Below are 16,017 nucleotides of genomic sequence, written 5' to 3'. Positions count from 1 at the left end.
GTTCCAGTGGCGACTCTCTGACTTCTAGCCCAAGAGACCTGCCTTTTATGCGAAAAACCCCCATTCACACAGCCTGGCAGTCAATCACCCAGCAGCGGGGTTGTCCAGCCCGGACAACTACCCTGGCCAATCATGACAAAGTGCGACTTGGGTTTCCTAGGATACCCTGTGCAAGGGGTGACTACACCCCTCCCTCACATTCAGCCCACCTAGACACCCAGGCGCCTTGAGGAGGGCTTCTGGGCAGAAGCCCGCCAAAAGACAGTGAACAAATAAGGCAAACCTAGTTTGCTGCACAAAGTAAAACACAAGAAGGACTTTAACAAAAATAAATGGCGAATAAACCCAACCGGAGCCAAAAGAAAGACTATTTGGTCAAGCGGGTTTATGTTCGAGGCTAATATAATAGCCAAGAACAGTACCACGTTTATCTAATATAATCGCGGTAGAAAAGATAGGGTAGATACAACTGCCACCAAGTCTAAATGTTAAAAAAGCGAAACAATGCTCTACGAGGTACAGATAAAAAAGGGATACGAGTTAATCCTTTCCAGTACTCCATGGAAGATGGGGTGTACTGGATCTGTGGTAGATTGACTAAGTAAAGTTAATGGTAACTTTACCCTTTTCTGGGGGACAGTGGTCGCCTCAGAAATGGAGTCGAGGGAAGTCTCAAAGACAACCCTGTGCCACGGCACTGAAGGTGCTGTGTGACGCACACAAAGAAGGGGGCTACTGAAGTGGTGTGCTTCAGAGTCCACAATCACAAAAACAGATGGAAACACATAGCAAAACACAGGTAAGAGTGGGGGAAAAGCTCTTACTCTTACCAGGTGGAAAAAAATAAACTCCAGAAGTCCAGCAAAGCTGCTGGGGGACTCACTAGGTGAGGGAAATTAGCCATAAATGATAATTCTCCCTAACAGCCACACTGGTGCAATGAGGATCATCCTGCACCGGGAACGTCTCAGTTGACTGATGAGTCACAGAAGCAACGGCAACGGTGGGAACGCATAGAGGAACAGGCCGTCCCAGGGGAAGGAGAATGCATCGCCCATGCTCCCCGGCTGGGGGAAACCTGCTGGCGAACCTCCGGCACTTGGTGTTCGTCGCGAACAGATCCATCTGGGGATTGCCCCATCGTCGGAATAGGAGTTCCACTTGCTCCTGCCAGAGCTCCCACTCGAAGCACAAGCGCAGCTCTCTGCTGAGTGAGTTGGCGACAGTGTTCTTTACTCCTACCAGGTGGAAGGTTCCCAGAAACATCCCCTGGGCGACGGCCCAGTGCCACAGGTCCTGCGCTTCCTTGGCTAGAACTGGGGATCTGGTGCCTCCCTGCTTCCGGATGAAGAACATCGTGGTGGTGTTGTCGGTGAAGACTCGTACCACTTTGCCCTTGAGGGATGGGAGGAAGGACCTGAGGGCACAGAACACGGCCCGGAGCTCCAGGACATTGATGTGTAGAGACCTCTCCTCCGGCAGCCAAAGGCCTCTTGCGTGGAGATATCCGGTGTGCATGCCCCATCCCTCCAAGGAGGCGTCCGTCATCAACGTTTCCTGATGCGCTGGGGTCTGGAAGTCCATGGCCGCCGCGAGATATGCGCAGGTGCCCCACCACCGGATCGCCTGTCGGAAAGTCTCGTTGCGGGAGATCTTGTCTTAGAAACTTCTCGTCACTTGTACCCAACGGGCGTTGAGGAACTCCTGCAGCGGCCGCATCCGCAACCTGCGCAGTCGCACATGGTAGATGCATGATGACATCATGCTTAGCAGGTACTTGTTGGACCTCACCCTGGCAAGCTCTGTGGTGAACACCCGTTGTACCTTGTCCAGGATGACCTTGATCCTCTCCTCCGACGGTGACGCCAGTCGTGCCACTGTGTTGATATGGTTCCCAGGAACAGGGCGTCCTGTGACAGCACCAAACAGGACTTTGCAAAGTTTATTGAGAACCCCAGTTCCGTGAGCAGGCGGATGGTCCTCGCTGTGTGGTCGACAGCGAGTTCCCTTGATTTCGCTCGGATGAGCCAATCGTCCAGATAGGGGTAGACGTGGATTCCCTGCAGGCGCAGCCGCCACCGGGGCCAGGCACTTGGTGAAGACCCTTGGCACTGACTTCAAACCGAAGGGCAGTGCCTTGAACTGATAGTGCAACCCTTGGAACACGAAGCACGGAAACCTTCGATGTCCTTTGTGTATGGGGATATGGAAGTAGGCATCCTCCAAGTCCAGCGACCACAGGAAGTCGCCTTCCTCCAGTTGTCCCAGCACGTGCCGGGGGGGGGTCACCATCCGGAACTTCTGGGATTTTATGAATTTTTGAGGCGGCGGAGTTCTAGAATGGACCGCCAGTCTTCTTTCGGACGAGGAAGTCCCACGAGTATACTCCGGCGCCCCGGAGCCTCTTTGAGACAAGTTCTATGGTGCCCTTCTTTATCATTGCTTGGACCTCCAGAAGCAGCTGTGGAATGTGGTTTTCCTTCCTGGCCACTGGTGGAAAATGGGGCCACTTCTTTAGGAACTCCAGAGTGTGCCCCCGAGCCAGGGAATCCAGCACCCAACGGTCAGTGGAGATGGACTTGCACATGCCGACGAAGTTTGCCAACCAGCCTCCCACCAGGGTGCTTGGGTGGGGGCCTGACGTCTCGGCCGGTTCAGTCTTGCTTCGCTGAGGCCTTGCCACCTTGGGCCCCTGGGCGAGGGTGTCCACCGGCCTTGTTGCAGCCTCTGTAGGCTTCCTGTGATGAAGAGCGGGCTGCCTGGCGGTACGACGAGGAACTGCCAACGAATCATTTGGAGGCACCCTGAGACTTGCCTCCGGGGTCCGAAAGGATGGCCGTCGCTGATGGAGTGAGCCCAAGGCCCGGGCCGTCTCAGTGTCTGCCTTGATGGCCTGCAGTGACTCGTCCACTGCCTTGCCGAACAGGTTGTTCCCATCGAACGGCATGTCCAGTACCCTGGTCTGAACGTCCTGACGGAAGTCAGTGGCCCTGAGCCAACCGTGCCGGCAAAGGCAAACGCTGTTGCCCATCTGGCACAACTCTGTGTCGGCGATGTCTGTGGCCACCGTGATTGCGTGGTCCGAAGCCATCTTGCCTTCCTGCAGGATTTCAAGGGCTTCCGTCCTCTTTTCGTCTGGGAGGAAGTCCAGGAGGGGAGTGTTCTGAAACCACAGCTCCCTGTCGTAGCGGGCCACGATCATCCTGAGGGCGTTGGCCGCCTTGATGGTCGTCGCTGCCGACAGAGATGACCAGTCGTCCCACGGCGTCCAGCTTCTTCCCCTCGCCGTCCGGTGGAGACGTGGAAGTTGATGCCGTCGCCCCTGCCGATTTCTTCTTGGCCACCGCGGAGACCACCAAATCCAGGGACGGCTGTGCCCTGAGACACATAGGATCGGAGTCTGGGACTCGGTATTTCTTCTCGTACCGGTCCCTCTTTGCAGGGGCCGTGGACGGGTTCTTCCGAAGGGACAGTCCTTCGTCCCAGATGTCGTCCAGTAACGGGACTGAGAGGACAGTCTTCCTCTTGGCCTCCCATCGTTGGTAGAGGAGCCCCTCCTTCTTCTGCTCTTCGGGGCATAGCTGGAAAAGCGCTGATGCCCGGGCGATCATGGTGTGAAAGGAGCCAATTTCGTCGGGAGGGGAAGCCCGGGGAGGGGGTGATCGCAGATCCGTCCCGGCCTCACCCCCGTTGTCCGACCCCATTGTCGCTGTCTCCGTCTCATCCCTTGGTGGGGGGATTCGGTGAAGGGTGGAAGAGTGGGGGAGGATGGACTCGCCTTCACTTGGGTGAAGGACTCCCCGATGGTCCAGGTGCCGCTGGATCGGCCACCGGAGGAAAGGGTAGCCTCGTCATTATCTCGGTGCACAGGATCTGCAGTGCCAGCAAAATGTCATCCTGCCTGTCCGTCGGCGGTGGCATCGGTTGCGATGGGATCGCCGGCAGCAGTGTGATGTCCGATTCCTCATCAATCTGCCATTCTTCGTCGGCCCCAGCATCGCTATCTACGTCTGCCTCGTCTTGATCCTTCCCGCGGGCCCTCCCCTTGAACCTCTTGTCCAGGGTTGCCTTGACGATATATAGTTCATCCTCAGAAGATGTATCTGAGTCCGTTAGGGTTACCTCGCTACCCCCCCTCCTCCTCATCCCGGGGTTTCACGGGGGTTTTATCGATAGGCTGGAAAGACGATTCCCTCTGGGATGGCAGGGAAACTCTAGGCCTGGAAGTCGTCTCCACTGAGGTCACCTCCGCAGGCTTCGCCAGGGCCACCACAACTCCCTCAATCGAGGCCTTAACCGGGTGAATTTGGGCCTTCACGACCTTGAGCGCGTCTGATGCCTTCAAAGTGGGGGAAGGGTCACCGCCTCGCTCCCCCTTGGCTTTCTCTGTCGGGACCTGCCGAGGCTTCTCTCGAAGCTTACCCAGGTTCTCCGACTTCCTTTTCACTGACCCGGAGCGCCCTGCCTGGCAGCCAAGGAGCCCAAACCAACGGTGCTCCCGGGGCCCGCGGATTCGCAGTGCTTTTCCTTCTGTTGGGCCCCCATCGCCGGAGCGCCCTCAAAGGTCTTAGAAGACCGCTCGGGCTTCTTCTCACCTGCTGCTGGGCTCTTCGCCTCCAGCCAGTTAGCGAGTCGTGTACAACGGTTCTTCATGGTCCGGGTGGACATGTTCTTGCAGAACGCACAGTCCTCCTCCACGTGCGACTTGTTGGCGTGAAGGCAGTAGAGGCAACGGGCGTGCTCATCTTCCTTGAAGATGTTCTGTAGTCCACATCCGGGGCAGATCTTAAACAGCTTGGATCCGACGGGAGTCGAGCCTCCTTTGTCCTGGGCCATGTCCACATGGGGTAGGCCACAGAGATCTTCCGGAATCCTCCAAGAAGTTAAATTCGATGAAAATTCTCCGTTGAGGGGCGTAGACATTTCCGAAATGGGTCCCCGTTAATCGGAAGATGAAACGGAGGAGCTTGAGGCTCGATTTGGCCAAAAAAAAAAAAAAAAAGTTAACTCTTTGGAAAAATGCAACACACAGTAAAAGCTCGAGAGGTAAAGCACGACGACTCCCAACACTTGAACATGCGGTAAAAATCTGAAGATGGCTGCCAGAGGAGGGGCTTAGGTAGAGGGCAGTCAAAGGCTGGGGGCAGTATGACCAAGAGACCAGTGATTGGTTATTAGTAGAAAGACAGTTCAGAAACGAAACTGAAACTGATTTTTTCTTTTACCGAGTATTCCCAGCCTGACGACAGGCAATATTCATGAGCATGTGAATCTGTGCCAGACCCCCCCATGCTGGAGAATGACAATATTTTCAGGAATGCATTTGTCTCAGATGTGATTGATTTGGATATTTTTTGTTTGTTTTCTTTTGATTTTTTTAAATAATGCAATTTATTTAAGTCTTCTTTCTCTGTGCTTCTCTCTTCCCCTCCTTTTGTTTACTACGAAACTGGCAAGAATGAGTTTCCTCCACTTCTACAATAGATGCATCGCCTAAGAGTTTTGAACGATCTTCTAAGCACAGTCGATCTGAGGGACCTTCCCTCCTGCATTCCCTCATCCATGTCTGCCAATCTTCTGAATTCCTTTCCGTACTGATTCAGAAAAAGACGTGTCGTCATACTGAGGATTAGGTACCTCTTCCGCTTTTTCCTCTCTGCACCTTCATATTTCTGCTGAAACTTCCATTGGATGAGTCGACATATTCTGCAGGTATACATATAGCTTCATCTTTCTCTTTTCCTCAGTGCATCTTGTTGTATAGCAGAGATATCTAGACCCAATTTGGTGGTTTCCAACCCAAGCTCTGTGAATATAGGAACGGCAAAGACGTTTATTACATTATTGCATCCTGTCACTGAAGAATCTAGAGAGGCCATTTTGTTAGGTCCAAGAGTATGCCAGCATGGGACTGCACTCCCCCCTCCCCCCCCCCTCAATAACTCAAAGACTGAAACTAAGGAGTTGAGAACATAACTTAATGCTGAAAGAGTATTCTCATTGGCCTGGAATGATCCCCCAGATCCGAAATCTTGTTGCCGAACCTAAGAGTGTCCTTCATCTGTACCACTTTCCTCTAGATCCAACACGTCTGCCCTCATGCTTTTATTTCGGCTGTTTTCTGGGACTGAAATTTTCAATCTTCCGACCTTCATCTAAGATTCCTTCTAATTGATGGAGGTTTCAGTCTCAAAGGCCTCGCTACTTCTCCTTCTTAACATTGATTTTCCCTTTTGATTGTTTAGTGTCCCGTCCCATCCTTCATACTTTTGCTTCTTTTTCTGTTTCCAAAATGACCTTCAATTTCTTCTGGATTTTTGTTGTTATAGTATACTCCAGGCCTCTTTTCCAGCCTTGTATAGTAGGAGCCGGTTGTTCCTCTAGCACAGGATTTCTTTCTGGGGTAATACATGTTGGCTCTGCATGTACTTGAGCTTGTATTTTTTTGTAGGCAAGATGGCAAAGCTCCAGACCCATCGGACACCATGGCCGAACTATTTTCACCCTCAAACGATGTCATGGTTTGTTTAGAGGGTTCTTCCCATTCTGGGGCTCTATTGTCCTCTTGCAGCAGATTGCTGCAATGTATTATTGCTGTTTTCCTGAGTCCTGTCCTTGTTGGAAAAAAGAAATTCTGCAAGCACACATACTCTCAACCACTTTTCCCAGTAAAGATTGCAACACAGCTCCTCCGCGGGTAGTATTAACTGACGGGATCACAGGGACCAAGTGCCAACAGTCTCCCAGTCCCGGTCTCCGATGTCACCTGCGTGCGTTTACCCCTCGAGCACCACACACTCAAATATTACCCGCGGAACTCGTTATGCCGTGCTCCTGCACTATACTTTACAATAGGGCAGACATGTGTGCAAAATCGATGTGTACTCGTGCTGCAATAGGCAAAACAAGCCTTACGTAATGTGCTCTCCCAATTGTTTGTGTAATTAAGGTGCAAATGTTTATTTTCCGCACACTGTCCTGAGGGAGTATTTAAAGTTACTTACAGCACACAGTAGGAGGAAGGTCCGCTCTATATTGTAATGACGCTGACTCGCCGAACAGAAGCTCCTTGCCCTTTCGACTCAGGGCTTATGCCGCAAGGGCAGACATATGGTGTTGCCAAACAAATGTGGGGCCTGCAAGTCTACATACTCGCAATGTGGCTCCATAACACACACATGCAACGTCTGGCTCAGCTTCTCCCCGCTTTTCCTGCACCTTACAGACTTGCGCAAATGATACCCACTCTAGTCTGCAGCTTTATTGAAGCCTGACTCACTTGTATCCAGAATAAGTTGTAGACAGTGACTTGAGCCTCGATCTGGCCACAACCGAGATAATCTACATGGGCTCCGATTTCGCTTGCTCTCTGCCCTAGACCTGGCCTTCCTCTTTTGGTACCCCCTCGCACTCTCCCCACAACTCATCAGCCTTTCAAACCAATCACTATCAACTACATGTACAAATCCAGGATTGATAACTGAAATAGTCTTTTCCTGAGCAAAGACTCTTCTACATTTACTGCTAATCATTCAAGACAAGGCGGCTAGATTTATCCTCAGTCTGAAGGCTAGAGACGACATTACCTCAGCCTTGAAATCCGTGACCTGGCTGCCCATCGATGCCCGGATCACCTTCAAAGTGATATGCATCATCCACCAGACTTACAGGGGCATGGAACCCAGGTACTGGCAGAGTAACAACCAGGTACTGTCCTGCAAGGCTCTTGAGATCTACCTCCACCAATTTCCTTCCCATTTAGCATCCCAGAAAAACGAAGTTAAGCAGCAGGACTCAGGGCAGCTTTTGTGCCAATCTCTGGAATGAACTTGTGCCCATCGTCAGAAAAGGCCTGAAAACATTTTTCTTTCAGAAAACATCTGGCTAAAAGGAACAGCCTTTGCCATGTATGGCCCCTAGGTTTTGCATTACACCTCTCGACCGGACAAAAACTTGTGTCCAGACTGACCTTTCTCCCCGTCAGCGGGGCGACCTCTGCTACTTCCCAATGTCTTCTCTTGATTCCCACTCGATTTCACTGTACTTGCTGATTTCCTATGTACTGGATTGCCTGCACTTAAACTCAACTCACCTTTACTCCTCTTCCTCTGGCACATACCCATTTCTCCCCAACCACTGCACCTACCTCATTTGAATGTTCCCAGACTGTGATACTCATTGCCGCTTCCCCTACCTGTTCCAGTGTCTCCTTAGAAGCAACTACTTTATAGCTAGCACCTAATTCATCAACTATAACTCCATACATAAGAAACTGTCGAGAGCTTCTGAAGAACATCGTCAGGATAAAGCTGGTGGCTGAAATCGTCAGAAGAGAGCGAGAGACACCCAACAGGTTGATGAGAACCTCTAAAGGACAGATGGTTAACAGAATCAAGAGTCGTGTGAGAACCTTTAAGGAACATGTCTGTGTAACAGCCAACTGGTTGGATATAGCCTCTAGGAGTAGACACAAAGCAAATTAAAGTGGTTGAGAAACCTTTGAAAGAATCCCTTCCTTCTAGAATACTAACCTTTCACCTAGTGCAATGTTCTTTTTAATAAAGAAAGAAAATGTAATATTTCCTTGTTTATTCATTCCTATATTTGCCAACTTCATCATACCTTTTTCCAGTTTGTATAGGCAGGTTTAACACAATGAAATAAAACATCTTTTCAAATACAAGATTTTTTAACAACTTACCATCCATTCAGATATTATCACGTCCACCTTTTCAATGGGCAAGTCTACTTCTTCAACCCTTCCTTTGACCAAAGTAATCACATTTTCAAGCTTATTTGACCTGCAAGATAAAAACCAACACTTTAAAAGAGTGATACAACGGGTTACCTGCATTTAAGAGAGTGATCATACTTTTACATAAAAATGAAATTATGTTTCTAAGGAACTAATCACTAATGAAACAAAGTCCAAGCTGCAGCCAACAAGATGGCAAAGTCTGTCCATTGGCTTTTTCGTACTGACCACCACTGATCAGTAAAGATATGTTGATTTTAGAAAGTCAACTTTATGCTCTATAAACACGCCAAGCAGAAAAAGAACCACACACAGTGTTTACCTCAAGAACAAATAAAAATCAAAGAGACCTACCTTTGTCAGATATTTGGTAATTGTGGACATCTAGGAGTTGTATATTAATATCCCACAAACTGAGGCAGTACAATGTATTAAGCATTACCTAATGAAACACCTATCCCTGGTCTTACTCTCAGAGTTCACCGTGGAACTTACCACCCTAGCTTTGAAAAACAACTTCTTCCAGTTTAAGAATGACTTTTACCAACACATAAAAGGGACAACCAGAGGCGCTGCAATTGCCCTATGTTTGGCTATTCTAGACATGTTGCAATTTGAGAAATAACACTTATTTCAGGAGACCAATCCCTACCTCAGTCATATTAACATTTTTAAAGAAAATATCAATATTGTTATTCTCATTTGGCAAAGAGATCTTACATCTTTGGAGTCATTCCATCAGTGGCTTAATGCCCGTAACTCTAAGATCCAATTTACAAAGGAAGTGAGCCACAGTACCATTCATTTTTTTGACATTTTCATTAAGAATATAGACAGGCACCTTTGCTGTAATCTCTTTTTATAAAGGAGACAGACAGAATTAATTTGTCTACTGCTTGAGTTACCATTCAAGAGCACTTATGGAGAATCTCCACTATTGACCATTTTTAAACCCTTGTCCTAACTGCAGTAATAGTGCAGATTTTTGTCAACAGGCAGTAATCCTTAATGACCAGCTTAAAGAAAGGCGGCACTCAAAGAATTGTATTTAGCGCTCTATTACAAACAAGTAAATAACCCTCCACAGGAAATTCAGTTATCACCAATGGAAAAACCTCCAGCATAAGAAAAATTTGTTTGCGTTATTACATTCAGCCCTCATACAACCCAAATCAAACAAGTGATCAAAAACACTTGCCCATAATTCAACCTATACTCGGCAAAGGAGGCTTAACACTGTTTTCAATTAAAAGAGGCTGTAGTTTTTGGGACCAATTTGTTCTCTCAAAACATGTAGATAAATATTGGTAGACAAAGGTCATTATGTGAAGTGGGCCCTATAACAGGTAATTTCCCCTGTGGTATATGTGCTACTTTTAAATTCAACAAGAAAGTTACAGGTTTTAAGATGGAAATCAGACCTGGCATCTTCATGAGATGATAAACTGCAAAACCACAGGAGCCATTTACTGCATACAGTGTCTGTGTGGCCTGAGATACATGGGACAAACTGCTCCAGCAGACACTGTCTGTATTGGTCAGCACAGATCCTGCATTTGTTGTCAAACCCCCAATGCCCCTTGTGAGAAACCTGAAGGTGTCTCACCAGCTAGTCCGCGGAGATCTGTCATCCAGATGGCCAGGACACGGCCATCTCTATTGGAAAAAGTTCTTGGGGTTGAAACAGTGAGGGAGGATCACCTGGGCGAGGCAGCTTCGGGGAGTGGAAGTGGGACACAGAGGGTTGAGCCATGGTATCCCCATCCTTGCAAAGCCTTTTCCCCATCCTGGCTTGCTACCCTCAGAGTCCCACTGGGTACCAGGCTCCTCCATGATCAGTCTCCACTGCACTGCCTCCGGACCTACCGTGCACTTAGGGGCTGTAAACTCCACAGTCCCCTGCCTCGTTGCACTTACTCAGAGCTGTGCTGGCCTGGCTGCACTTACACATGCACTTCCTCCTCCCCGACACTTTCCCCTCTCCCTTCCCCCTGCACTTGCCGTTGTCACACTTGCACGATCTGAATGACACCAGGCCTAGTAAGATCGTTTGTCTTGTCCTCCCTCTGTCATCCCTCCCTTGTCTTGTCGCGCCTAGACAGACTTGTGCACAGGCACGTTATAAATGACATATTATAACTGAGTGGCAGGGCAAGCCAAGTCACTGGGCAGCGAACAGAACCAACTTAGCCTTCAAAGTATCTGCCGAAGCTCAAAACAAAAGGAACAGTGGTGCTCAGGAGCTATATCTGAGCATGCCCACCCTAGCAACTGCCATTGTGGCAGCCATCAAGGTGTTGAGTGAGTTAATTGTATTTGTGCCACCCCACTTCAGTCATATCGCCGCCTCAGATTGATGGGTCCCCCCTCTCAGCCAGGCGCATTGTTCAGCAAACCACTGTCGATTTTGGTGGCCCCTTCGGTTGGTTACCCTTCTTCTGCCACCTCGAGCTCTGGTCGGCCCTACTGCGCTCCATTCCTTCCTCTTTGGAGGGGGTGGCTTGAACTTCTAGGTCAGGAATAGCATCTAGACCCAGAATATCATGCCAGCCCAGTAGTCTCCAGGCCTCGGTTGGAGTCAAACAAATCCCACCTCTCCCCCAACTGAAAGCACCAGACCGCTGGGAACCTCAAATAGTAGTGATGGGATGAGCCTTTCAGGGCTTTGAAGACTGGGTTGTATTCCTTGTGTCGCCTGGAGATCTCCACCAAAAAATTATTAAACATCTGGATCTGCGCTTCTACCAACCGGATGGGGCAATGCTGGCTCTGAGAACAGTCAGTTTATGTCAGAAATTAAAAAAACAAATGGTAACAACCCTGGGGCGGGCGTCATTGGGTGGCCTTGGGATCGGAGCCCTGTGGGCATTCTCAATCAGCAGCTCCCTGGGGTTGCTATGTTGAAGCTTGGACTGCCAGATCGAGTACAGGTAGCCCTCCAGATCATCTAACTTTTCACCCAGGCTTTGTATCTCCCTAATGGCAGCATCCAACTCCTGGGCCATATCTCGTTGATCATCCCCGACCGCACTGATCCGTTGGTCGTTGTTTGAAGTTCTTTCCAGCCTGTGCATTTAAGCAGTTGCTAAATTCTTTGCTACATCTTGAACCGCCAGGTTAGTTTCCTGAGACAATTGTTTCAGCGTCTTCATTTCCTCAACTATGGCTTGGAATTGTGCTGCCATATCCATGTTTCCTCTATCTGCAAGGTCTTGTGTGGCAGTGGCGGTGCGTGGTCCCCGCACCGCCTCGATGCCCTTTAGGGCTGGTATTGCATCTGGGAGGTTGAGTAGTGGACATGTCCTGTTTCCTGCTATAGAGCCAGTGGGATGCACCCTCACCCATCCTGTTTCCCCGCTATAGAGCCAGTGGGTTTCACCCCCACCCATCCTGTTTCCCGCTATAGAGCCAGTGGGATGCACCCCCACTCACACAACTCTGCTCGCGTCAGGTGCTTTCCGATGCTGCCCCATCCGGACCACTGCTCCCAATTGGTATGCCTCCCTCCGGAAACCGGCTTCCCGCTCGGACTTCCTCCTACTGGCTTTGGGGTTGTTCGCTGGGGCAGCCACGCAGTCTGGGGCAACTCCCAGCGATCTGGTGCCTCAACCGCACCCAGAACTGCTCCAATCTGCCCTGCACTGCCTATTCACGGTCCAAACAGTCAGACTCAGCCCTCACAGCCGCCCCAATAGCCCACCGCCTTCACGCCTGGTTAATGTTACATACTGTGGTATGCAGGGTGCAGCACGTGGGCTCCAGCAGGCTCTCCAGCATTGTTCCCCGCCAACACGGCTCTGTGTCAGATCATGGACAAAGTTACGGGAGAGATTATCCCCAAGAGGTAGGCCCGTGACAGCGACCCTGGGCCTCTGTCCCCACATGGCTCGCCAGATGCTCTCGGACAACCCCCTGGGTGCCCGGGCCACAGAAGCTTCAAGACAGATGCAAGGATCTCCTCGCGGTAACTAGTGATGTGAGATCCAGGGGGTACCCACAGATTAGGGATGCTGGGGTCAGGTAGGCCACCACTCACCATTGGCCATCCAGCAGTGGTCAGTGCATCCAGTCCCTGTATCCACCTATTTGAGCACCGTTTATCGCATTGGTAGTTCTTCTGTTGCCAATTGCGCTCAGACAGCACTCTGCTGACACAATCTTAAAGATATTTAGAAGGATAACTGGCCGGAAGGGATCCTAACGGTTTTTACGATGGACTTTACGTCTGAGCCAGCTTTACAACATATTGGCACTGTTGGGTCGTTTGTTTTGGAGACTGACACTTTAGATATTGATATGGGCACAATTCTCTTGCATGCTCAGGAAGATGGTTAGCTAGCGTGTCTATTTTCCCACTGTTGCAGGCCTATACACCCCTCTGAGTAGAGTGATTTTGTCATTGAGTATTGTTAGCTAGAGAGGCGCAACTATAGGGAGGTGATATTTGCTGGTGGCTATCATTTTCCATCTCAATTTCTGTGCAGGCAATGGCAATTTGCAAGTTTGCCAAGCGATGCAGTTTTGAATTAGTTGTCAGGTTAGATGCGCTGATTGTTCTACCTGTTATGGCTTCACAGCAAACGGCTAAACTGGCAGCACCCAAATGCCAATCTAGCCAGGTAATTACACTTAGCAGGACTGCTTTATAAGAAATGCCTAGTCAAGAAGAACAAGTTACTTTCTTACCTGGTAACGTTCTTTCGATGGGATGGTCCGACGACGTATTCCATATCTATGACAGGTAATGTCCACAGCTGTGCTGCTCCGGAAAATCTTTGGCGTCCGCGTCCTGCGTCGATGATGACGATGCGCCGTCCCCAAGAACCTCCTCCGACGGCCGACGTCACCCGATGTGATAAGTAGGACGCACAACGCCCATAGCCTCAGTTATAGTTTTTTCCCCAGAACGTGTGCCACCAGTTTTCTGCCAGTCAGACACACAAGGCCTTGAGGAACGCAAGCTGCAATCGCAAAAGAAATTCTGCAGCGGGGAAGGCAGGGAGGGAGCGATATGGAATACGTTGCCGGACCATCCCATCAAAAGAACGTTACCAGGTAAGAAAGTAACTTGTTCTTCGAGGGGATTGGGTCCTCCGACGTATTCCATATCTTTGACAGACTCCCAAAGCAGTACCAAACAAGGAGGTGGGAAAGAATTTAGAATACAAATTTAGCATGCCCAATCAAATTGCGGAAATAGAGAACTGCCTTGCCAAAGGCCAGATCTTGCCCTCTGATGGAATCGAGGGAGTAGTGACGTACAAAAGTATGTACTGAAGCCCAGGAGGCTGCATCACAGATGTGACGAATAGGAACTCCCCTCTGCAGGGCAGTAGACGCAGCCACTCCCCCTGGTAGAATGGGCCCGCAAGCCAGCCGGAGGATCCTTACCCGGCAAGCGGTAACACTCGGAGATAGCTAAAATAATCCAACGAGACAAAGTCTGTTTCGTCATAGCTTGTCCCAAATGCTTTCCAGCGTAACCAATGAAAAGTTGATCGTCCACTCTGACCCGGGACATGCGCGAAATATAAAAGTTCAACGCTCTCCTAGGATCAAGCCTATGGAGCCGCTCCTCTTCCTTACCAGGATGTGGAGGAGGATAGAACGCTGGAAGAACCACCTTCTGGCTCAAATGAAATTCCGAAACCACCTTCGGAAGAAAAGAAGGGCGAACTCTAAGGACAACCCTGTCCTTATGAAACATAGTGAAGGGTTGTTGAACTGAAAGTGCCTGTAACTCACTCACTCTGCGAGCGGAAGTAATCGCAACCAAAAACACAGTTTTCAGAGTTAACAGCCTCAAAGGGCAAGAATGTAAAGGCTCAAACGGAGCACCCATAAGAAACTTAAGAACAAGGTTCAAATCCCAACCGGGCACCAGAAAAGGTGACGGAGGGAACACATTAGTGAGCCCTTTCAAAAACTGCGAAATTAAAGGAATCTTAAAATAGGAACACTCTTCAGACGAGCGCTTAAATATGGACAGCGCCGCCAGGTAACCTTTAATGGTCCCCACTTGCAAGCCCCTGTGGGCCAAGGAAAGCAAAAAAGACAGAACCATGGGGATGTCACATTCAAAAGGATCCACATTCTTAACTCTGTACCAGTCGCAGAACTTTCTCCAACGGCAACGGTACAGAGACTTTGTTTGCCGGCCGCCGGGCCGAGAGCAACACCTCCATCACGTCTTCAGGGAGGTCCCAATCCTTATACCTCAACCTTTCAGAAGCCAAGTGTGAAGGTTGAGGGATCTGACCTCTGGATGGAGAACCTGACCCCCCTCACGGGAGAGCAGATCGTTTCGGTAGGGAAGACGATGTGGAGGGCAGATGGACAAGTCGAGAACGTCCAGGTACCACGTCCTCCGGGCCCACGCCGGAGCAATGAGGATCATCCGGGAACCGAACCTCTGTAACCTCTGCAGCACTTGCGGGATGACGGGGACTGGAGGAAACGCGTACAGCAGTGGGAATGACCACTCCACCACGAACGTGTCTCCTAAGGCTCCTTTTGGAGGAAATTCCCGCGAGCAAAACTTTTCGCACTTCTGGTTGACACTGGAGGCGAAGAGATCCACTTGAGGGGTCCCCCAAAGGGCGGAGATCTTCAGGAGAATATTCTGAGCCAGCTCCCTCTCGTGAGAGATCGTGCTCTGCCTGCTCAGAGCGTCCGCCGTCTCGTTGTCGTCTCCGGCCAGATGAACAGCCGAGATCGAAACTTCCTGCTGAATGGCCCAGAACTCAACCTGCATCGCCTCCCTGCACAGCGGAAGTGACCCTGCCCCCCACTTTATGTTGAGGTAGTGCATGGCCACCGTGTTGTCCGTTAGAATCAGGACACTCTTTCCACGCACAGTCGGCAGAAAAGCCTTCAGGGCTAGCCTGACGGCCCTCCGCTCCAACAGATTGATATGGAGTCTGGACTCCAACGGAGACCAACGACCGCTGACTGTCAACTCGTTGGCATGAGCTCCCCATCCCGTGAGGGATGCGTCCGTCACGATCGTCACCTCCGGCCAGTGCCGCCAAAATGGGGCCCCCTTCATCAGATTGTCCTCGACGGCCCACCACAGAAGGTCCCGGGCTACCGAGGGCGGCACCTGAACAGGATCCGACAGCCTGCCGGAGGACTGAGACCACTGGAGCTTGAGTGCCCACTGCAAAGATCTCATCCGCAGACGAGCCTCTGGCACCAGAAGAATGCAGGATGCCATAAGGCCGAGCAGTCTCAAGAACGCGGACGCTGGGAGATCCTGGGCA

General features: G+C 50.3%; 1 protein-coding gene across 2 annotated transcripts in view; it reads right to left on the bottom strand.

Annotated features, from left to right (window-relative positions):
• The window catches only part of PRMT3 (protein arginine methyltransferase 3), a 2,239,468-nt gene that overhangs the window by 1,060,248 nt on the left and 1,163,203 nt on the right, over positions 1 to 16,017 (bottom strand). For both annotated transcript variants that reach the window (XM_069623482.1, XM_069623481.1), the window contains exon 10: positions 8,702 to 8,801. In XM_069623482.1, the coding sequence (XP_069479583.1) occupies positions 8,702 to 8,801 (100 nt within the window). The remainder of the gene's footprint in view (positions 1 to 8,701; positions 8,802 to 16,017) is intronic.

Source organism: Ambystoma mexicanum, chromosome 11, assembly GCF_040938575.1.
Source record: "Ambystoma mexicanum isolate Mex_15411 chromosome 11, UKY_AmexF1_1, whole genome shotgun sequence".
NCBI classification, from domain to species: domain Eukaryota; kingdom Metazoa; phylum Chordata; class Amphibia; order Caudata; family Ambystomatidae; genus Ambystoma; species Ambystoma mexicanum.
The sequence above is the reverse complement of the archived record's forward strand: the minus strand, read 5'-3'. Positions and strand labels throughout refer to the sequence as shown.